Genomic DNA, 25,096 nt, shown 5'->3' on the forward strand with positions numbered 1-25,096 from the left:
AGAGTACATTCCCAAAAGAGCTCTGTAAAACCTGTGTCGAACTTCTCATGAGCTGATTTCAAAGATTCTCCATAGGACCCAGCTCACATGAAAACTTGAAGAAATTCCCACTAATTTTGAAACGGAACCTGAAAATTTATTTTCAGTCATTAACCAGATTTCTGCCCTAAAATATACCCCAAGACACTTAATATGATCGTTTAATAACGCAGTCTGAGTAGTAATATGAAGCTCAGCGTATGGCAACCAAAAAGGGACGTTACTCGAAAGTAAAACAGTTGAGATCTGAATTAGAATATTGGCTGCAACGACCATACTGTAGTGCCGTAGCGGCATACGAATTTAAACATAAAACTCACTTTTGTACTCACGCAGAACATCGTCATATCCGAGCTGATTCCACACTATTTGACAGTGATACGATGCCAATGACAAGGTTGGCTGATGACAATGATCATGAATGAAAGCGAGGAAGATTTATAAGACCTGTGGAGTGAAATGAAGAATCCAGTGAGTGCAGGCTATGGGTTCAGAAGAACAATTGTAAGCGAGAAATCAAGCGAAAATCACCACCACTATGATGCTTTACCGCAATAAAGCGAAACACGTCTGGTGAAAAAAACACCCATTTTTTAGCTGCAACGACAGAACAAAATCCTTAAGAAAGTAAAGAAGAGTCACAGAAATGAGATTAACTATAAACTTAACATCAAAGTAGAAAACTGAAGGGATTCTGCTACACAGAAAGCAAAAAACCCATGACGAGTGAAGTAAGAATGATGTAAGAAGCAGATAGTACAGGAAAAGAGGACGTTTCTCGCTATTGGAGTATCAAACATAGGACGCAACTTGAAGAAGAAAATTCTGGGAATTTACAGCAAAGCGTTGCATGGAAGACTGTGTGAAAAGGAGAGAATGTGCTGTTATAGAAGGATGATGATTGGAACTGATAATATGGAAAGTGAGCAAGTCCTGTACATAACTGACGAGGAAAAGGTTGTATGAAAAATGCTGGATAGAAGAAGGTGTATGATGAATCACATGCTTTGAGTCATTACAGAATAACTTTAATAGCGCAAGAGGGAGAAGCAGAGGGTAAAAAGTGTGGAGGAAGACAGAGACGTAAAGATATAAAACATATAGGGCGATTCAGCTGCCCCTACCTATGGAGCTTATTTAAGATGCATGGCCGAGGGTAGATCTCCACCAGTTAGTAGGGTTTCTTCTCATTCCATTCGCGTTTGGAGCGCAGAAAGAATGATCGTTTGAATACCTCTGTGCGTGCAGTAATTACTCTAATCTTATCCTCATGATGCCTATGTGAGCGATACGTGAATGACTGTGTGTTCCTAAAATCATCATTTAAAGCCGGTTCTTGTAACTTCGTCAATAGAGTTTCTCAGGGTAGTTTACGTCTATCTTCAAGAGTCTGCCAGTTCAGTTTCTTCAGTATCTCACTCTCCCATAAATCAAAGAAATCTTTGACCATTCGTGTTGCCCTTCTCTGTAAACGTTCAATATCCTCTGTTTGTTCTATTTCGTACGGGTCTCACAACTTGAGCAATATTCTACAACCGGTTGCACTAGTGATAGGTGAGCAATCTCCTTTGGAGCCTGATTGCACTTCCCCGGCATTCTACCAACAAACCGAAGTCTACCACCAGCTTTACCCGCAACTGAGTCTATGTGATCGTTCCATTTCATATCCCAAAGCGTTACACCCTGGTATTTGTATGAGTTGGCCTATTCCAACAGTGAATCACTGATATTATGGAAATGAAGTCCCATTTTTCTTGACGTAGCGTAGGGGAATGATACGGGAGACCCGCACCGCCGTACTAGGCAAGGTCCTAATGGAGGTGGTTTGCCGTTGCCATCCTCCGACGGTAACGGGGATGACTGCTGATGATGAAGACGACACAATAACACCCAGTCATCTTGGGGTACCTGAAAATCTCTGACTCCACTGGGAATCGAACCCGGGACCCCGTGCTCGGGAAGCGAGAATGCTACCGCGAGACCACGAGCTGCGGACAATGATACTATAAACATAGGATATTTTGCTTCTTCGTTTTTTTCATTGCACAGTTTTACATTCCTGGACATTTAAAGAAAGTTGCCAATCTTTCCTCCACTTTCAAATCTTATGAAGGTACGATTGAATATTTATGCAACTTCTTTCAGACAGTACGTCGTAATCGGTAACTGCATCATCTGCAAGAAGTCTCAGGTTACTACTGATATTGTGTGGAAGGTCATTAATGACAACATGAACAGCAGGGGTCCAAACACACTCCCCTGGGGCACACCCGAAGTTACTTCTACATCTGACGATGACTCTCCGTACAAGATAACAGGGTGCTTCCTCCATACCAAAAAGTGTTCAATCCAGTCACAAATTTCACTTGATACACCATATGATCGCACTTTTGACGTGTAGGTGTAGGTGTGGTACTGAGTCAAATGATTTTCGGAAATCAAGAAGTACAGCATCTATCTGACTGCTTTGATCCAAAGCTTTCAGTATGTCGTACGAGAAAAGTACGAGTTGGTTTTCGGAATCCATGATGGTTTGCGTTGAGGACGTCATTCTGTTCGAGATACCTCATTATGTTTGAACTCAGAATATGTTCTAAGATTTTACAACAAATCTGTGCCAAGAATATTGGATGGTAGTTTTGTGGATCTCTTCTACTACCCTTCTTGTAGACAGATGTGGCCTGTCTTTTTTCCAACAACTGGGCACAGTTTTTTGTTCGAGGGATCTATGAGTTTGTAGTTAGAAGAAGGGCTAACTCAGCTGGAAATTCAGTATAGAATCTGACAGGGATTCCATTGTGCCCTGGTTCTTTATTAAATTTTAACGGTTTCAGCTGTTTCTCAACACCGCTGACACTAATCCTTATTTCATTCATCTTTTCGGTGGTACGAAGATTAAACCGGGGCTGTTCTCCAGTGTTTTCCTTTGTAGAGGATCATTTGAAAACGAAGTTAAGCATTTCAGCTTTTGCTTTGCTACTCCCAATTTCAGTTCCTGTCCCACTCACTAGGGAGTGGACACCAACTGTGGCTCCACTAAAGGCCTTTTCACATAACCAGAACTCCTATGAGTTTTGTGAAACATCATTTGACAATATTCTGCTACGGTAGTCATTGAAGGTGTCAGGCATTGCTCTCATGATAACGAAACGCGTTTCATTCATCATCTCTCTATCTACAGTCCTGCACTTCGTTTTACACCTATTATGCAGTAATCTCTGTTTCTTTAGAAGTTTCCTTACATTGACTGTATACCGTGGTGGTTCCCTCCCATTACGACCTGTTCTACTGGGTACGTATCTATCCAGTGTTTGGTCAACTATTCTTTTAAATTGAGGCATATTTTCTCTACATGCTCCTGCGCCGTGCTGAAAGTTTCAAGTTCCCCACTGAGATATGACACTACAGCCAAAAGTCAGCAGTGTATAGGTTGCGTACATATCTTTCTACTTGTTGTAGTTGTCCTTTTTACTTTGGTAATTATTGTTGCAAAAATCTCCCCTTGGTCATTGATACCAGTTTTGATGTGGACTCCTCAAAGAGACCAGATCTGTTTCTTGCCATTAGATCCAAAATATTTCCATCATGAGTGGAGTTCCTATCTGTCCATAGGTCGTTTTCAGAGAAGGAATTTAGTAATGTTTCACAAGACGTCTAATCACGCCCACATTTAACAAAACTGTAGTTTTTCCAGTTCTGACGATTACAGTACGACTGGAGAACTTATGTACATGTGAACTGAGATTTTCTCTAAAGTTTTTGGTTACATCAGAAGGCGAGTCTGGTGGGCGATAGAAGGATCCATTTATCATCTTACGCCCACCCCTGATACTGAGTCTAGTGCAAACAATCTCAAATACAGCTCAATTTCTATCTTGGTGGATCTGAGGTTCTCGTATACTGCGACAAACACACCACCCCCATTTCCCATTTGCCTGTTATTTCGATATACACTTAAATTTTCTCCAAGAATCTTACTGCTATCAATTTCAAGTTTCAAGCAGCTTTCTCTACCTAATGTGAGTTTTTACAATGTGCGAGAGTCATTCTCGACTCGAAAGAGTCCTTCTCACTGCCCCGTCCCTTTGCCCAAACGTATGTCACACTGGACCATATTACCTAACTCTCCTTATAACGCTTACCTGTATCAGTCGACATGACTCAGTGCTAAAATAAAATGAAGGTAGTAGAGTGGCATAAGCACCACACTGGGAAGCCACAGAAACTACTGTAATGTGTCTTCATTCGCAGGAACCAGATTCGATCGAGCAACCATTCTCAAGTCACAGATGATCATAAAGATGATCGCCTCACAGAAACTGGCTGATCATTAACAAATACAGCAGATTTTAGTGGTTCCATAATGCCTTTCTTTAAATACAATGAAGCTGTTCAGCACCGTTTACTAAAATCAAGAAACTGAAGACAGAATAAAATACGGAAACAAAATAAATACATACGAGGTGCGGCAATAAAGTAATGAGACTGATGTGAAAAAGATGTTGCTTACCGTTTTAGTCAAGTTTAGTGTTGTCTCCTTCAAAGTAGTTCCCTTTTGATTGGACACACGTTTTCCTGCGCTTCTGGCATTGATGATAACATTTCTGGAACTCACTTTCCGTAATATCTTGGTTCAAAATCGTTCCAATGGCTCTGAGCACTATGGGACTTAACATCTGAGGTCATCAGTCCCCTAGAACCTAGAACTACTTAAACCTAACTAAGCTAAGGACATCACACACATCCATGCCCGAGGCAGGATTTCGACCTGCGACCGTAGCGGTCGCGCAGTTCCAGACTGAAGCGCCTAGAACCACTCGGCCACTTCGGCTGGCCCTTAATATCTTCTAAGACCCTCGTCACAGCTTTTTGGACATCTTGTATTGTTTGAAAATGGTGTTCTTTGACCGCTGTTTTGACTCTTGAAAATAGAAAAAAGTCGCACGGAGCAATATCCGGTTACTAAGGTGGGTGTGGTAGTACTGAAATTTATTTTGAGGTTAAAAATTGCTGTACTGACAGAGCAGTATGTGATGGCGCATTATCGTGATGCAGAATCCAAGTGTCAGCAATGTTGGCACGGACGTAAAGAACTCTTTTACAATCTCTTTCTAAAATTTCTTTGTAGTGATATTGGCTAACTGTTTATTCAGGAGGCACCCTTTCTTTATGAACAATTCCCTTGGGATCAAAGAGGTTGATGGTCGTCCACTGCAGTCTTCATCTTCAACATTCGAGCTGCCTTCACTAAACATTTTATGCCAACGAAAATCTTGAGGTCTTGACATAACCTCCACTCCAAAAGCCTTCTGAAGCTTACCATAATTTGTCGTCGCGTTTTCAGCCAGTTTAACGCAAAGGGAAATGGCATACCGTTACGCAATATTATGCGGTTCCATTTCCGTGATGAGAGACACTAACACGAGTTAACTTATTACAGCACAACTCACGACTGAGCAGTTGCATCGATGTGCTGCTTGGACTAGAAGCAGCTTATAGACCAAGGTCAAATATATTGTGCCTACGCAAGCCTGCAGGGTTGGCACATCTTGCAAAGAAAATCAGTCTCATTACTTTATTTTCGCAGCTCGTATATAGGTCCTCCCACTCTATGGCCTTGGTGCAGCAACTGTGATAGGCCGGCCGGAGTGGCCGTGCGGTTCTGGGCGCTGCAGTCTGGAGCTGAGCGACCGCTACGGTCGCAGGTTCGAATCCTGCCTCGGGAATGGATGTGTGTGATGTCCTTAGGTTCGTTAGGTTTAATTAGTTCTAAGTTCTAGGCGACTGATGACCTCAGAAGTTAAGTCGCATAGTGCTCAGAACCATTTGAACCATTTTGAACCAGCAACTGTGATATATTGTCAGTAGGAAAAAAAACGATCTGGATTGCAAAAACAGCATAAGCTTTAACGACAACAGTCAATAAAATTCTTCTGGGCTTGAGGCCGCATTGTCAACTATGTAATTCCGACGTTTCGGCGACTACTGTAAGACGCCTTGGGCAAGGTGTACTGCTATTTTATTAACTGTGACATCGGCCGTGGAAGCCTACGTTTACCTTTAATGACAAGTTTCGCCTTTTTGAGGCTTCTTCAAAATTCATATAGGAACAGCGGGTAATGCATTAGTCGTAAGTAGTCGAAATTTTGGTGTACACCTTCAGCGAAGACATGCGAAGCTATGCTTAGATAGGACAAAATTTTCAGTCTTGTCAAGCCAGCACGCCAAAATTTCGACTACTTAAGTCTAATGCAGTTTTAAACACGGCTATCTGTCAGCAACTGTATATAGGTTCCAACATAGGAATCACACAGCCAACCAGTTGCAGATAACTGTTTGCTACATTGACCTAGGTTTCGACACCTCTATGCATGTCTTCACTAGAATTAAATTTTAAGAAACTGTAAAGTTATACAGGGTTATTACAAATGATTGAAGCGATTTCATAAATTCACTGTAGCTCCATTCATTGACATATGGTCACGACACAATACAGATACGTAGAAAAACTCATAAAGTTTTGTTCGGCTGAAGCCGCACTTCAGGTTTCTGCCGTTAGAGCTCTCGAGAGCGCAGTGAGACAAAATGGCGACAGGAGCCGAGAAAGCGTATGTCGTGCTTGAAATGCACTCACATCAGTCAGTCATAACAGTGCAACGACACTTCAGGACGAAGTTCAACAAAGATCCACCAACTGCTAACTCCATTCGGCGATGGTATGCGCAGTTTAAAGCTCCTAGATGCCTCTGTAAGGGGAAATCAACGGGTCGGCCTGAAGTGAGCGAAGAAACGGTTGAACGCGTGCGAGCAAGTTTCACGCGTAGCCCGCGGAAAATTGGCTCATGCCAGAACTGGAGACCGACAGCGCCGACTTCATCTTTCAACTGGATGGTGCTCCACCACACTTCCATCATGATGTTCAGCATTTCTTAAACAGGAGATTGGAAAACCGATGGATCGGTCGTGGTGGAGATCATGATCAGCAATTCATGTCATGACCTCCACGCTCTCCCGACTTAACCCCATGCGATTTCTTTCTGTGGAGTTATGTGAAAGATTCAGTGTTTAAACCTCCTCTACCAAGAAACGTGCCAGAACTGCGAGCTCGCATCAACGATGCTTTCGAAATCATTGATGGGGACATGCTGCGCCGAGTGTGGGAGGAACTTGATTATCGGCTTGATGTCTGCCGAATCACTAAAGGGGCACATATCGAACATTTGTGAATGCCTAAAAAACTTTTTGAGTTTTTGTATGTGTGTGCAAATCATTGTGAAAATATCTCAAATAATAAAGTTACTGTAGAGCTGTGAAATCACTTCAATCATTTGTAATAACCCTGTATTGTAAGAAGGCAATGGTCAAAGTTTAGAGCAGAAATATTCAAGTAAAAAATTAAAATTAAATACGTTTCAGCCTGTGGCACATATGTCTGGTTAAGAACAACATTAGACTGTCTAATGTGTTGTCTGAAATTCCTATAAGAATTCTGAAGATATCGCAATAGAGGAAAACGCGTCAATAAAGATTATTCTGATTTTACAAGCTGAGCTGTTTTTTCCTACTGAAAACAAGATTAAGAGGTGAGACGGTTTGCAAATTCGAAATTGGCAGGGGAGAAGATAGCAGAAGATGGGAAAGAAGGAAGTGAACAGATGAAGGAGTACTGGAGAAAGCCTAAACTTAGCATCTTAAGCTGGCCTAGAAGAGAAAAAAGAGTGCACCGGACGAGTGAAGTTATAGCGGCACTTTAATAGTATACTCCACCAAGTGCTGCAACGAAGGAAAGTGGCTCGGAGCCGTCAGTTTCGTAGAGTCCTCCACTCCTCCACTGGGTGTCTTGTTTCCGCACTCGCGTCGACTCCCGCAAAAGAGGCCCACGTCGTTGGGGCGCACGGAGCGAACAGTCCCCATTTGCAAGCTGAGCGGAGCGCGCGTGGAACTGTGAAGTATGAAATTAATGTCCCGCCGTAACTTTTCCGGGGTTTGTTTCGGGCGCCCTCATTCCTCGGTTTGCCGCAAGCGCGCCACACTCGCGCGCCTTTAGTATGCAGGCAGCACGGGGATTTCCCTGAGCCGGCGCGCGCCGGATATGAATTGTTGAGCGGCCGGCTGCAGCGACGGCAGCGCCGCGGCGCGGCGTGGCGCGCAAATTGCCGGCGCCCTGTTTATGCGCGCCTCGTAACGCCCCCGCATTACCACCGCCTTTCCCATCACGCCTCGGGCGGCGGGCTGGCCAGCTGTAATGTTTATGAGTCCGCGGCGTGGGCACACCGAAACAGCTCACGAGAGCAGGAGGGGGAAAGATTGCCGCGAGGCCGCAAGAAATCCTACTCTTCAAGCTCCTTTCCACTCTCCCCCTTCTAACCTAACCTCTTCTTTCTCAATTCTTCTTCCTCCATTCTTAATGTCGGCAACATTTACGGGGGCGCTGCTGTTTTATTGCCTTTATTATTGTTTATTCCACTGCACCCAATGGGTTGAGCTGACAGAAGCCGGTTTGCTGCCTTTCAGCCTTGGGTCACGTACTGAAGAAATGTTAACCGAATTGATCGCAATGAAGGAATGTAGTCCACACAGACAGTTTACGAAAAGTGTTTTTATTACTTTTTGTTACATAATAGATTAATCCTCAGTTTTTATCTACTATGTACAATATGGCCATAATGAGACTCCCTTTTAAGCCAGAAAATTGCCAAAATACAATTAACTGGAATGAAAATTATTTTAATTTGTCGATATATAAAAAAAATATACGTAGTCTGCAGAAAGCTGAGTAGATAAGTCATTAACTGAACACTAAATGACATTGTTGATCCAAAATGGCGCCTTTCGCACTTTTCCATCATAAGAGAATCGTGTCAGTGAAAATAACCAATGGACCTGATAGTTACATCGTAGTAACGTGTTGGTTACGTTGTTATCACGTAACTATCACTTCAACGCTATATCGCGGCTTTGTAATTTTGATATGTACAAAGGTTTCATTTACGTTTCAACACAAAAAACACCTCTTAAAGGTATTTCCTTTCTCTCCTCTTCTTGAAGCATCTGCTATACCTTCTTTCCTGATAAATTGCCTAATGTACATTTTGATATAGTGAACAAGAGTACTATCCCATCAGACTGGTATCCTAGCAGCCTTCTTTATCAGTCTGATGTCTTCATGAGAGAGCTCACCTTGTTCAACGTAACTGTTCAAACACTGAATCTTGAGTTTCACCAAACAGCCTAACATCTTTTACTGTTCAGCATACTGACCAGAGCTGTATGAATGCGACCCTGCTCCCCTGACAGACCTGTACAGCTACGCTCCGCATTCCATTTTAAGTAAGACTAAATTTATACAATTTTTTTGCGGGTTTAGCAAAATTTAATGCAGGTTCAATAAGGATGAAGTACTAATTAAAAGTATTACTTAAATAAGTTATACTGTTTATAAACACTGTATAAAAATATAAAACGTATCATTGTTGTCAATAAACGATCTTAAACATTTAAACTAAAACAAAATCTGTTTTTTATTCTTTACGGTAGCTGCTGTGAAAGAAATCTGCTATTAATGAATGAAATAAGTCTGTTACGGGGGCAACAATGTAAGGAGTACTATCCTGGCAGGGTGAACTACATGAAATATGTCTGCTACTGAAGAATATGTGGATGGACCTAATTAAGCTGTTGGTATTGTTTGATTACACTAATGACTCAACACAAGGGTCGCCAAATGCCTGAGCATCAGTGAGTAATACAAAATGAAGGAATATATCAGTGTGTCACCTAGGTGCGTTAAACGATCATGTCTCTGAGCTCTCTTTTCTAGGCTGGAGCCATCATGTTTGCAATAGGCGTGTCTCCACGGTGAATCCCTGAAGTGACCGCACGGGCTTTCACCGAGAATGGACCATGACGGATCTCCACTGGGCTTGTCAAGCGACTGTCCTGGGCAGTGGCTCTGCTACATACGAGTACTTATTTTAGCTCCCTCTTGTCCACAAAGACAAAGAGGCCACCTTGTTGGAAGGGGCTGACGATTCACATATGTAACTCGGCCATCCAAACATTACATAATACGAGCAAAATATTGTCTGTCTTTCTTGTTCCTGATTTGCAAAGAGAAGTACCAAATTGTCTATCTAGATTATATTGAAAGGAGCTAACTACGATGGTGACTGCAATTGTTGATACACTGTTTACTCTCTTAAGGAAACTACAGGCGGAAACCAACCTTAACCGACTTTTAATAACGACACCAGGATGTCTCAGTCAAAGTGCAAGTACACTACTGGCCATTAAAATTGCTACACCACGAAGACGACGTGCTACAGACGCGAAATTTAACCGACAGGAAGAAGATGCTCTGATATCCAATGACTGTTAGCAGAATATGGAATCGGTGGGTTCAGGAAGGTAATACGGAACGCCGTGCTGGATCCCAACGGCCTCGTATCACTAGCATTTGAGATGACGGGCATCTTATCCGCATGCCTGAAACGGATCGTGCAGCCACATCTCGATCCCTGAGTCAACAGATAGGGACGATTCCAAGACAACAACCATCTGCACGAACAGTTCGACGACGTTTGCAGCAGCATGGACTGTCAGCTCGGAGACCCTGGCTGCGGTTACCCTTGACGCTGCATAACAGACAGGAGCGCCTGCGATGGTGTACTCAACGACGAACCTGGGTGCACGAATGGCAAAACGTCATTTTTTCGGATGAATCCAGGTTCTGTTTACAGCATCATGATGGTCGCATCCGTGTTTAGCGACATCGCGGTGAACGCTCATTGGAAGCGTGTATTCGTATTCGTCATCGCCATACTGGCGTATCACCCGGCGTGATGGTATGGGGTGCATTGGTTACACGTCTTGGTCACCTCTTGTTCGCATTGACGGCAGTTTGAACAGTGGACGTTACATTTCAGATGTGTTACGACCCGTGGCTCTACCCTTCATTCGATCCCTGCGAAACCCTACCTTTCAGCAGGATAATGCACGACCGCATGTTGCAGGTCCTGTACGGGCCTTTCTGGATACAGAAAATGTTCGACTGCTGCCCTGGCCAGCACATTCTCCAGATCTCTCACCAATTGGAAACGTCTGGGCAATGGTGGCCGAGCAACTGGCTCGTCACAATACGCCAGTCACTACTCTTGATGAACTGTGGTATCGTGTTGAAGCTGCATGGGCAGCTGTACCTATACACGCCATCCAAGCTCTGTTTGACTCAATGCCCAGGCGTATCAAGGTCGTTATTACGGCCAGAGGTGATTGTTCTGGGTAGTGATTTCTCAGTATCTGTGCACCCAAATTGCGTGAAAATGTAATCACATGTCAGTTCTAGTATAATAAATTTGTCCAATGAATACCCGTTTATCATCTGAATTTCTTCTTGATGTAGCAATTTTAATGGCCAGTAGTGTAGTAAGACATACACCAACATCTTCCTACGTTCCTTCTATTAATCTACATCTTTGTTGCCTGTTGTGTGATTGGATTTTCGCATTAGATGGTTTAGGAAGGATGTTACTCTGAAGCTTTGTCCACTTCTCTGCCCTCTGTTAAATGTTTTTGGCAGACATTATTGATAATGTTTATTAAAAAATTAAGAATTAAGTAGTGCTAGGTTTGAACCCGGGACTTAAGAGGTTCTCATTATTCATCAAGCACGCACGGCCCTATTTATTTTTATGTGTACCATAATGTTCGCCAGGGCCCTAGGCGCTTGTCACCTGATGTAGTTCAGTGAATGTAACCCGTAGTCGAAGGCAAAACATTTCCTAACAGCAGCTGATATGTTGTTTTATATACAGGTTTTAGGTTTTTTGTTAAGTTTAGACAGCGGGATGATAAATATGCTTGATATAATTTCAGGAAAATTTATGACTGACAGTTAACCTCATGTTGATAGGTGTAGCTTAGTGGTATTTGATACATGATGCTTAGTGGTATTTTGTTTGTCTTGTTGCAGGGAAGAGCTTCACGTTGACGATCATCGTTGGCTCGTCGCCGCCGCAGATGGCGACGTACAGCAAGGCCATCAAGGTGACGGTGGACGGACCGCGGGAGCCCCGCTCCAAGACGCGTGAGTATCACATGTGTAAGTAAAAGCACCAAAGGCAATTGCCTACCACTTAAAGACCAATAACTTGCAACAGTGCCGTTAACTACTGTGAACTGCACAAAAATATAAGGAGAAAATAATACCTTCACTATGAGTCACGATTCACTTAAGAAAATTAGTCTGTTTATTCGTAGGCAGACTCCGATCACTGCTTCACCTGTTTGGCTCGTGGTGTATCGGTTAATTCTCTGTATGTATGTATGTATGTATGTGTGTGTGTGTGTGTGTGTGTGTGTGTGTATGTGTGTGTGTCACCACTGCTCGCCTAACACCGGTCGGCATCTCATGGTCGTTCTTTCCATAAAATACACTCCTGGAAATTGAAATAAGAACACCGTGAATTCATTGTCCCAGGAAGGGGAAACTTTATTGACACATTCCTGGGGTCAGATACATCACATGATCACACTGACAGAACCACAGGCACATAGACACAGGCAACAGAGCATGCACAATGTCGGCACTAGTACAGTGTATATCCACCTTTCGCAGCAATGCAGGCTGCTATTCTCCCATGGAGACGATCGTAGAGATGCTGGATGTAGTCCTGTGGAACGGCTTGCCATGCCATTTCCACGTGGCGCCTCAGTTGGACCAGCGTTCGTGCTGGACGTGCAGACCGCGTGAGACGACGCTTCATCCAGTCCCAAACATGCTCAATGGGGGACAGATCCGGAGATCTTGCTGGCCAGGGTAGTTGACTTACACCTTCTAGAGCACGTTGGGTGGCACGGGATACATGCGGACGTGCATTGTCCTGTTGGAACAGCAAGTTCCCTTGCCGTTCTAGGAATGGTAGAACGATGGGTTCGATGACGGTTTGGATGTACCGTGCACTATTCAGTGTCCCCTCGACGATCACCAGTGGTGTACGGCCAGTGTAGGAGATCGCTCCCCACACCATGATGCCGGGTGTTGGCCCTGTGTGCCTCGGTCGTATGCAGTCCTGATTGTGGCGCTCACCTGCACAGCGCCAAACACGCATACGACCATCATTTGCACCAAGGCAGAAGCGACTCTCATCGCTGAAGACGACACGTCTCCATTCGTCCCTCCATTCACGCCTGTCGCGACACCACTGGAGGCGGGCTGCACGATGTTGGGGCGTGAGCGGAAGACGGCCTAACGGTGTGCGGGACCGTAGCCCAGCTTCATGGAGACGGTTGCGAATGGTCCCCGCCGATACCCCAGGAGCAACAGTGTCCCTAATTTGCTGGGAAGTGGCGGTGCGGTCCCCTACGGCACTGCGTAGGATCCTACGGTCTTGGCGTGCATCCGTGCGTCGCTGCGGTCCGGTCCCAGGTCGACGGGCACGTGCACCTTCCGCCGACCACTGGCGACAACATCGATGTACTGTGGAGACCTCACGCCCCACGTGTTGAGCAATTCGGCGGTACGTCCACCCGGCCTCCCGCATGCCCACTATACGCCCTCGCTCAAAGTCCGTCAACTGCACATACGGTTCACGTCCACGCTGTCGCGGCATGCTACCAGTGTTAAAGACTGCGATGGAGCTCCGTATGCCACGGCAAACTGGCTGACACTGACGGCGGCGGTGCACAAATGCTGCGCAGCTAGCGCCATTCGACGGCCAACACCGCGGTTCCTGGTGTGTCCGCTGTGCCGTGCGTGTGATCATTGCTTGTACAGCCCTCTCGCAGTGTCCGGAGCAAGTATGGTGGGTCTGACACACCGGTGTCAATGTGTTCTTTTTTCCATTTCCAGGAGTGTATAAAACTGACGTCACCACTGCTCGCCTAACACCGGTCGGCATCATCACTCAATGATGCCGACCGGTGTTCGGCGAGCAGTGGTGACTTCAGTTATATATTTTATGGAAAGAACGACCATGAGAGGAGTTTTTTATATTGGTTGTGACAATGGTTGTGACAATGATTTTATCAGATGGTCTGCCTCATATGCCATATGATGTCCATATAGTTTTATAAATGTTAATCCACGTTTCATTTCTGATGATGGCACCTTCAGAGTGCTGAAACCCGTCATCTAATAAACGATTGAAGCTATCGTCACTTTTCAATTATTTTAAAAACAGAGTGATCGCCCCACGACGCACCATGTGTTCACTGCAAAATTTCTGATTTTCAGTTGTAAATTGACAGGTGCACAGTTGTAAATGAACTTAGCTCTCTCGAGTATGAGGATTGATGTATGTGTCTGATGGCAGTGTTTTGTGTTTGGCAGGCCACCAGCAGTTCCACCCATTCCACTTCGGACCCCGGCCATTCCACTTCGGCAGCCCGCTGGACGGGCAAAGGGTGCACGACCCGCTCGTCGGGTCTCTGCCCTTCAAGCTGTCGGGTGAGTCTCGCTACAACTACAGCTACTGTTGTGGTGTTACACCGTGTATAATTTTTCGCTGTTGCGATCCGCAAAATAAAAACACAATCGTTAACGAGTCTCAATCTGGCATTCACTGTAGTGCCAAAAGCGCTCTCTACAGGGTGAGAAGTATTTAAACCGACATATTCTGGGAGGTTGTAGGGGACATCAAAACAAATATGTTTTCCCTAATGTCATTTTTTCCTATAAGGATTATTTAAACCGGTGGAGGCCGTATTACGCTCTTCAGTTGTTAGAGGCCGTATTACGATTTCAGTTGTTAGAGGTCGTATTACGCTCTTCAGCTGTAGGCAACTGCTGTCCACCAGTGCGGTAGTTTATTGTCGCTTTTACTAATGGAGCGATACGCCTGGAGTGAGTACACTGATATGGATGGTGCGTACTACGTAGCGCACCACAACGGACGAGCTGCACAGCGGGTTTATCAACAACAATATCCTAATCGCCGTATCCCGCATCGTACGACCTTTGCTGCTGTGTACCAACGTCTGCGTGAGACCGGGTCATTTAGCAGGTTACCTGGACAGGAATGCCGTCGCACGGTAAGAACGCTGCAATTTGAGGAATCTGTCCTGCAGCATGTGGAGCGGGATCCTTCAATCAGCACTCGTGCAATTGCACATAACATGGGGACGAATGTAAGAACAGTCCATCGAGAGCAATTGTTACGTCCATTTCACTTAAAGCGTGTCCACAACCTGGAACCAGTTGATCATCCACCCAAAGCACAGTTTTCGCAGTGGTACCTGGAACAGTGTGAAATGCACCCTTCATTTCCATCCTCTGTATTCTTTACCGATGAAGCAACGTTCGGGTGTGATGGAGTCTTTAACATTCACAAATCGCATGTTTGGAGTGAGGATAACCCACACGCCACACTTACTAGCGGTCATCATGTGCGGTTCTTCGTTAATGTGTGGGTCGGTGTCCTTGGGGACTTTTTAATTGGGCCGTATCTGCCACCAAACCCATTAAATGGCAGGCACTATTACAATTTTCTCGCCAGAGCATTGCCAGAATTGCTGGAAGACGTCCCGCTCCCTACAAGAGAATGCATGTGGTTCCAAGATGACGGGGCGCCGGCACATTTCAGTCGTCGTGTGCGTCCATTCCTGGACCGACGGTTCCCAGAAACGTGGATTGGCGGAGGTGGTCCTGTACCGTGGCCTGCTGGATCCCCAGATATGTCCCCTCTGGACTTTTTTGTGTGGGGAGAGATGCGCAACCCTGTTTACGCAACTCTTGTTGCCTCAGAAGAGCATCTGGTTGCCCGGATAGTAGCATCAACAGGAACAATTCAGGTTACTCCTGGGGTTTTTCCCCGTGTGAGACAGAACATGATCCGACGGTGTCACCTTTGCTTACGTGTCTGTGGAGGCATTTTTGAAAATCTACTGTAATTGAAATTGGGTTGTGTTAATGTGTTGTCTCTTGGTCATTAAAAATGTAAAAGTGTTTGTTGGTTTAATTAATTTGCTGGCAGAGAAATCTTCCTCTACCGGTTGAAATACTCCTCATAGAAAAAAATGACATTAAGGAAAAATATTTGTTTTGATGTCCCCTGCAACCTCCCAGAGTTTGTCGGTTTAAAAACGTTTCACCCTGTATATGTGCCTCTACATAAAAACATCGCAAGACATTGTACGACACTAGCCAGGGGAAAACTCTTTCCTGTATTAGCGTTCTTCTCTCCTATTCCAGCACATAATGAGTAACAGTCCACGTATATGCCTCTGTGTATGCCTGAAACCCTCCTGTGCTCGTGATCCACAAACGAGTCATACAGGTCAGTCAGAATGAATTGGCCCGAAAAATATCTGTGGCATTTAAGACTTCTTACTTCATACGCACCCAGGAGCAGATTGTGTAATTGGGTTGCCTATCTGAAGGTGCGTGCTTTATTTATCCCTGACTATACCATCGTGGCACACAATTGTCACACGGTCTTTCTCGAGTACAGGCTCTATGAATATGCCCAATTTCTCAAGAACTAGCCCAGTTTTGTTTTTTTCTCAAAGGTTCCCATTGAAGTTTCCCGTGCATCTCTATTACCGATCTCTTATTCATTTTTGAGTAGGAAAGTTTGCTTTAGAGAAAAGCGTGCCGCAGTATAATACTTGGTGCTCTTCCATAGTGGTACAACGTTTGACACAGCGACAACATTTGTGGTTAATCTAGCAACGCAGTGTAGCGTCTGTAGCTAGTGGAACCAGGCGGGGACACTCCGAAACATGCGCACAGACAGAGGCTTGGGGCTGCCTTTGAGGTTTCCACAGATTTAGAGAAGAGAGCTCGTGTTCGTGATTTACACGGTCGGTAATGCACGCAGGATTACGTGGCCGCGGTGCGAATGTCCCTTCACTCAGTTGCCTGGGTGCTTTGCGACTGTCACATATCAGCAGAAGCGTGAGCGCCCGCTGACAGTTGAGTAGGGAATACCTCGTGCCGCGTTTATACAACCGCCGCTTGCTGTAACCTGAGTATTGTGTAAGAGGAAAATGAGCGGCCTAGATTTTATTTCGTGGGGTTTGATACACCATGTGCTTTTGCCTTTGGCATAGAATTCCTGATTAAACAGTCAACACGATGATTTTCCAGAATTCGTGTGCATGGTGCTTGTCGGATTCGATACTTATAATGAGGAGTGAAGGATTTGTAAGATTAAATGTAGTGGTATTAGAAATTTTAAGATAGGAAAGACGTTTTTCGTTTACATGGATTCGGTATGCTGATTCTGTAATTGTCTCCTTAAAATGTAATTGAAACTGAAAGAACACAACATAGCCAGACATCTTTTTGTCATGGCGCATTATCGAGGCTTTTCTCCGTCATCAGGAGGGAGTCCCGGTGCCTAGCTCACGCGAATTAAGCCTGGAAAACCAACGATGTCGAAAACTCTGCATCGCTGTGCATATTCCTTGGCTACTCTGCATTTTATCTTTACGCATTCGCTTTTTACAAACATTCTATCGGAACTCCCACTTGATGACTGAGCAAAGACTCCGAAACGCTTCGAAAATTAAAAAAAAGTTTAGTGGCTGGTTGCACTGTGTTTCTTATGTTTACTAGCTAACCTGGCAATGCTTTCCAGTTGCTATGTATGGCAATTTGGTATCTCCTTTTCCTTCTCTCTCTGTCCATGTCCTCCTTCCTCCTTTCTTTGTCCATTTGTTCCTCGTCCTCTCTCTCTCAATCCAGGGCAGAGGTGCCCTTTCTCTCCCTCTTCTCACCCCCCACTCTCTCTCTAGCTCCTCCTTCTCCTAATCTATATCCAATTCTTCCCCCCTCCTCCCTCTCTCCCACTCTCTGTCCGTCTCATCTTCCGTTCTCTCTTTTATTGCCAACAAAATCTTGGCTGGGAATTGACGTTGCTTAAAATGAAGGGCTAAATCTGTTGGGATCATTCGTATACTGGGTAAGAGAGAGTCCTCTTGAGCTGTTGGGTCTGTGAGGATGCAGCTTCACTGACAGCATTTCTCGTGGTTTTAACCTGCGAACGGTTAAGATTACAAGGTTTACGACGATTCATATTCTGTAATAGTATTCTAATCATCACTCGATAAGCCAGAAGTACAATTTTCTTGTTTTGTTTTAGAAACCACAGCGAAGAAGAAAGAAAATCACCGCATCGTTGTGTATACAGTTTTTTTTTAATTATATATATGAAGGGCTCGGAGAGATATAGTATTTTATTGTCCAAGCAATAGCATCGACAATACTATTATTTTCAATTTTGCTGATTCAAATAAAGCATCAAATAGGATGGGAAACAGCCGCACTTTTGTCACGATATGACATTCTTAACGATGCCCTCCTCATCTTGAACTCAAGAAGTTCCGTCTTTCTCCAACGGGTATCAGGTGATGACGTAGTGTAGTTCTATACTGTGCCACCTGGTGTCATTTTCAGAAAATACATAGTCACAAGCCACATCAAAATGACTGAATGCTCACGTAAATCTGAAGGTGCTTCGCCCATTCTAGGCACATATGACAATGACAGTGGTGTAAATGAGACTTGTGATCGTTTTGACAGTGATGGTGATGAGTCGTGTTGTCCATCAAGCAACAGTACTAGCTCAGGACATGTTTCGGTAAGTATACAAAAATATTTTTTACTGGTGATCGTTGTTCAGTGGCTTGTTACTTAGTTTCTCGTTACATGGCTCTCACAGTTGATCGTCGTCTTTTGTGTTAATGAGAAACCTTTAGAGCCTACTTTTTATGACTACTGATTGTAGTTTTTATGGATGCAAACTTGTAAGAATATTGTATTATCAGTGCCACTTCAGCGGCATCTAATGATTTGTGTGGCTTGTGACTATATCTCACGGAAGTTCTGTGACTAAATTTCTATTCATATTACAGCTTGAAATAAGTAGAGCAAATGAAGTACCACCCCAGAATCCAAGCTCTTCAAGAAAAAGAAAGCGTAATATTGATCAGTGGAAGAAAGTAAGACCAAACGTCGACGGAACGCGGGTCAGCAGTATGTGTCTTCTAAAACCAACAAGACTGTTGAGGCAGCATCTTTGGGAAGTCCCTGTAGTTGTTCAAATAAGTGCTATAGGAAACTAATCGGAGAAGAAGAAAATATTTTCCACTCGTTTTGGGACGTAGGAAACTTTAACACCAAGAATACTTACCTACTGTGTTCTATGAAAACCGTACCAAAAAAGCGAAGGTTCCTTTCACCTTTTTTAAACGCGAATGGACCAACTGTCACAAATTTACTTTCCCTTGTTCTGCTTCACATTTATTTCTTTCACAGCTATCCAATAAACACTGCAGTGCAAATTTGATCTAGAGCTGTGACATTTTCATACAATTTGAAAGTAAATGGAATGGAAGTCATGATATGCAAGCAAGCTTTCCTCAGGGTTCATGCCTTACAGAACCACACAAGAAGAGTGAGGCATTTGCAACAGCAAATGAAGTTGGGTCGCGCAGTTCCAAAAGAACATGAAAGAGGTTTGTATATTACATTTTACTGCAAGGTACCTATTTTAACCGAATAAAATAATGTTGAAGCAAAATAATAACAGGAAGTAATGTATTAACTCATGTGCTCTTTTCTTTCAGGCGATTATGGCCGACAGCCACATAAATTTCAAGACGAAGCCGTGCAAGGTGTCAGAGACTTCCTCAATGGTATACCGAAATATAACAGCCACTATAGCAGGCAGCAGAACCTCAAAAAAGTATATTTTGGATATGGTCTCACAATTACATATTTATTGCGGGACAAATACTCCGAATACTGCAAGGAAAAGGGTTCGACTTTAACATAGGCTTCAAACTGCCGGATAGTCACTCATGTCCAACATGCAATGCCTTTCCATCAGCAACGAGTAACCCAGAATTACGCACAGAATAAATTACACAAAAGAGAAAACAACGTGAGTTGCATCTAAGAAAGACTGATAGCGGGCAAAATATGATCGTGTCTTTAACTGTTCTGGCTAAAGAGAATGTGAAAGAGAACCACGTAATAGGAATGGACATTCAACAAACGTTTCCCACGTTAAAACTAACAGCTGGTCCAGCATTCTACAAGAGAAAAATATGGACATATAACTACGGTATCCACGATTGTGGGTCAAACAAGGATACATGTTTCTGTGGAGTGAGAAGGATGGAGGAAGGGGTTCAGATGAAGCTGGGAGCTGTTTGTTAAAATCCTTGGAGATAACTAACACTCAAACCAAAAGTTTCCACATAATCACAGATAACTCTAGTATGACCTACCCGTGGTAGGTCATACTAGACTTCCCTGCGATCGTGATTTTGGTCGCATTGAAATTTATGCGAGAAACAGACGTTCAATAGTATACATGCCAGATGAATGGGTAGAAGTAGTCAAATCTGATAGTCCAACAAATTTCATTGTGACGAAAATGCATAGACAAGACTTCAGAAGCTTGGGCGATCTGAAATCATTAATCTCGATACCCACTCTATTCAGATCTGGAGATCCCATTCATTTTAGTGAAGCGACTCAATTTAAGTTTGAGTATAAAGCTAAGTGTGAATCTCTGCTACTCAGATATAGGAACCTTCATGTCAGTGGACCTACGTAGCAAGAGGAATGAAAGACCTGCTGAACCAAATCTACTTCAGCTGCCAATAAAATATAGACAGACACTTCAAATTAAGCAGAGACAGATTGATGACGTACTTCTCTTATGACATACATACCTGCAGCATATAAAGGTTTTTTCCCGTCATGTGCTGGAAATAATGTGAACGATAATGACGTAGAAGAACTTCCTCGATTCCACATTTACAGTGTCAAATAAAGTGTTACACTGAGTTATCTGTTATGTATTTTTGTATGTGAAAGTAAAAAAAAATTGTTAAAAATTACTAGTTGTTATATAATTTTCAAAATAAAACCCTTAAAAAGTATTTTGTGTTCTAAATTATTTTCAGGGAGACACAGTCATAAGTCATTTCCGAACACATCGTAATTAAAATGACTCTCAAATTAATGTTACATAACAGAAAGAAGGTCATGTATTTTACACAAGGTTTTCAATGTATTAAAGTATAATTAAAAGCAAGAAAGAAGTGTCTATTTAGTCTTCAACATTTCTATACTTCCAAGAAACTTTAAAGTCGCTGTATCTTATAACTAGTTGAATATGGCTTATGACTATACCTCTTCGACGCCTATATATATTTATATGGAAGAAGCAATTTTTCTAGTGTTTTAAATGCTCTGCTATCGTAATTAAATCTACGAGAAAGAAAACGAAACTGTAAACTTTCACGGCTTTAACAGAAAACCTGTACATTGTTGTTCAAAAAAAAAATTGGCCTGTGGTCGTCTGTATTTTTACTTGAGTGTTGTGTAAAAATTTTGAAGTAAATCGGTCAAGAACCTCCCGATATTTTTGGGATCAACGTTAAACTGCGCCTTGTCTGTATGTAGTGCAGGACACGAGTGGAAGTATTTGGAAATCGAAGGATATGTTATGTCACCACTGAGGTCTACGATGACAGCCTTTAAATCTGATTAGAACATTTCGTATTGTAGTAAACCAAAGTGACATCGTCAAAACATATTAACAAAAACGGTGCTTGACTTTTGTTTCTACCTCTCATCAGCGTCATTTTGACTTTATTTTATTATGATATGTTTTAAAAGGATTTCAAGGTGGTCACCGTGGACCGAAATCGATAGCTATACGACAAGGTTTGTGATCATAGGCTGGAATTAAAGAAAAGAATTCCATGAAACCCTTGCCAAAAAGAAAAATAGATTCCATTTCCAGTCAACGCACTGACTTGCTGCAGCAGGGTGGAAAATGTTACGATATTTATCACTGAGAACTGTGTATGTTGTGCCTTACGTGAGTTCCTTCCCAGTCCGGTGGAAGTGGGCGTATAAGTAACACAGAGTGGTGTTTTGCGCTCCCCGACCGTAAGGGGAGATGGAGGGTGAAATTTGATACCCGTGCGCTCGTCAGGCGACGGAAATGCGAACCACCCAGCGAAACATGCCCGCAAGGAAAGAGCTCCCCAACTGTGAAATTAAGTCGATTACGTGCTGTAGAGAAGTCTGTGAACATACAAAATTGCGTCATTTTCGCAGACTCTCAGCAAAATTTTGATATAGAAGCTTCGTTCAGTTACAGTTTGTACCGGTTTCCACCCTGTGATAACTTCAGATGGACACTGCGAAAGGAATTTTTGTGTACTGACTGACAATCGCTGTTGCTCTGCGATTTCATGGTAAATGCAAATGGCAGATTTTTGTTTCCTATACTAGTCCACAAACGTCCATATTGCAAGAATGCCATGGAGAACGCTAGAAGTACGGACAAGAGTCGTCATTGACCAGTGAGAAATTACGGACAACCTTAAAAAAAGGCACTTTTAAATAAAGCCATCAATTAGCTTTAAATGCGAATCTCTTATTTGCACAGCTACAAGAAACGAATCAACATGGAAATGCCGTCGGAGAAGAAAAAGTCTTGTAAATCCATTAAAAACTACTTACAAAACAGGCAAAGAGAGCTAATACATTTTCAGTAGCAAAATAAGAACTAGAAATGGAAAATAGTGCGTTGGGCATGCTACATCTATTAACGAAAAAGGATAAAATCATTGTACAAGGGAGAGAGAAGTAATGAATAAATGATTACCATGCTGCGGAATATCTTAACATCACCCGAAGAATCACTGTATACAACGGACAATCATGCACCCTCTTAAAGGGAAATACAGGTACGTAACTTGAGACAACAAAGAACTGATAGAGAATCGTGACATCTGCGGGTCAGAGGGGACTAACGTTCCATGGCCACTTCGTCAGGTTGGAAAACATTGCGCTCGCCTGTCAAATCTTCAGCACTTGCTATGAATGGGAAGGGAGAATTAATGTGCCCAAAATTAATTCGAGCAGTTCTTTAGAGAGATATCTAACAATGTTAAGTACGTCATTTTATTCATGTCATTCCTTTCCAGTCACTAGCAGACAGAACAGTAGTAGAAGTGCTAGTAGTATAAGTGAACAAAGAAAAGACGCTCGTAGATCTAGGGTTAGGGCTGCTTGTCTAAGAAAAAAAAGCTCTCCGACACACACGAACAAAAATTAAACCAAACGTCATCGAGATGTATAAGAAACCGGTCTTTGGTAAAAACATCTTGCGGAGCGAACTACGCTGAAGAGCCAAATAAACTGGTACACCTGCCTAATATCGTGCAGGGCCCCCACGAGCTCGCAGAAGTGCCGCAACACGACGTGGAATGGACTCAACTAATGTCTGAAGGAATGCTGGAGGAAAGTGACACCATGAATCCTGCATGGCTGTCCACAGATCCTTAAGAGTACGCCGGGGTGAAGATCTCACCTGAGCAGTACTTTGCGAGGCATCCGAGATATGTTCAATAATGTTCATGTCAGGGGAGTTTGGTGGCCAGCGGAAGTGTTTCAATTCAGAAGAGTGGTCCTGGAGCCACTCTGTAGCAATTCTGGACGTGTGGGGTGTCGCATTGTCCTGTTGGAAATACCCAAGTCCGTCGCAATGCACAATGGACATTAAAGGATGCAGGTGATCAGACAGGATGCTTACGTACGTGTCACCTGTCATAGTCGTATCTAGACATATCAGGGGTTCCTTGCACATGACATATCAGGGGTTCCTACACATGCCGCACACCATTACAGAGGCTCCACCAGCTTGAACAGCCCCCTGGTGACATGGAGGGTCCATGGATTCATGAGGTTGTCTTCACACCTGTACACGTCCATACGCTCGACACGATCTGAAACGAGTCTTTTCCGACCAGGCAACATGTTTCCAGTCATCAACACTCCTGTGTCGGAGTTGACAGTCCCAGGGGAGGCGTAACGCTTTGTGTCATGCAGTCATCGAGGGTACGCGAGTGCACCTTCGGCTCCGAAAGCTCATATCGATTATGTTTCGTTGAATCATTCGCACGCTGACTCTTCTCGACCATTGAAATGTGCAGCAATTTGAGGGGAAGGTTGCATTTCTGTCACGTTCAATGATTCTCTTCAGTCGTCGTTTGTCCCGTTCTTGCAGGATCTTTTTCCGGACGCGGCGATGTCGGCTATTTGATGTTTTATTGGACTACTGATATTCACTGTACACTCGTGAAATGGTGATACGGGAAAATTCCCATTTCATCGCTATCTCTGAGATGCTGTGTCCCATCGCTCGAGCGCCGACTATAACACCACGTTCAAACCCACTTACGTCTTGATGACCTACAACTGTAGCAGCAGTAACCGATCTTACAATTGCGTCAGACACTTGTTGTCTTATATAGTCGTTGCCGACCGCGGCTCCGTATTCTGCCTGTTTATGTAGTCTATCTGATCAAAAGTGTCCGAACACCCCCGAAAAGATACGTTTTTCATATTAGGTGCATTGTGCTGCCACTTACTGCCAAGTACTCCACATCAGAGACCTCAGTAGTAATTAGACATCGTGAGAGAGCAGAATGGGGCGCTCCGCGAAAACCACGGACTTCGAACGTGATGAGGTGATCGGGTATCACTTGTTTCATACGTCTGTACGCGATATTTTCACACTCCTGAACATCTCTAGGTCCACTGTTTCCGATGTGATAGTGAAGTAGAAACGTGAAGTGATGCGTACAGCACAAAAGCGTAGAGGCCGACCTCGTATTTTGACTGACAGAGACCGCCGACTGTTTAAGAGGGTCGCAATGTGTAATAGGCAGGCATCTATACACACCATCATACAGGAATTCCAAATTGTATCATGGTCCACTGCAAGTACTATGACAGGCGGGAGGTGAGAAAACTTGAGCGACTGCTCATAAGCTACACATCCCGCCCATAAATGCCAAACGACACCTGGGTTGGTGTAAGAAGCGTAAACATTGAACGATTAAACAGTAGAAAAACGTTTTGTGGAGTGACAAATCACGGTACACAATGTGGCGATCCGATGACAGGGTGTGTGTATGGCGAATGCCCGGTGTACATCATCTGCCAGCTTGTGTAGTGCCAACAGTAAAATTTGGAGGCGGTGGTGTTATGGTGTGGCCGTGTTTTATATGGAGAGGGCTT

At 43.7% G+C, this 25,096-nt stretch overlaps 1 protein-coding gene across 1 annotated transcript in view; it reads left to right on the top strand.

Moving 5' to 3' along the window:
• Window positions 1-25,096, top strand: part of LOC126159593 (runt-related transcription factor 1-like) — a 323,957-nt gene that overhangs the window by 176,056 nt on the left and 122,805 nt on the right. Inside the window, exons 3-4 of the mRNA XM_049916561.1 lie at window positions 12,011-12,124; window positions 14,369-14,485. Of these exons, the coding sequence (XP_049772518.1) occupies window positions 12,011-12,124; window positions 14,369-14,485 (231 nt within the window). The remainder of the gene's footprint in view (window positions 1-12,010; window positions 12,125-14,368; window positions 14,486-25,096) is intronic.

Source organism: Schistocerca cancellata, chromosome 2, assembly GCF_023864275.1.
Source record: "Schistocerca cancellata isolate TAMUIC-IGC-003103 chromosome 2, iqSchCanc2.1, whole genome shotgun sequence".
Classification (NCBI taxonomy): domain Eukaryota; kingdom Metazoa; phylum Arthropoda; class Insecta; order Orthoptera; family Acrididae; genus Schistocerca; species Schistocerca cancellata.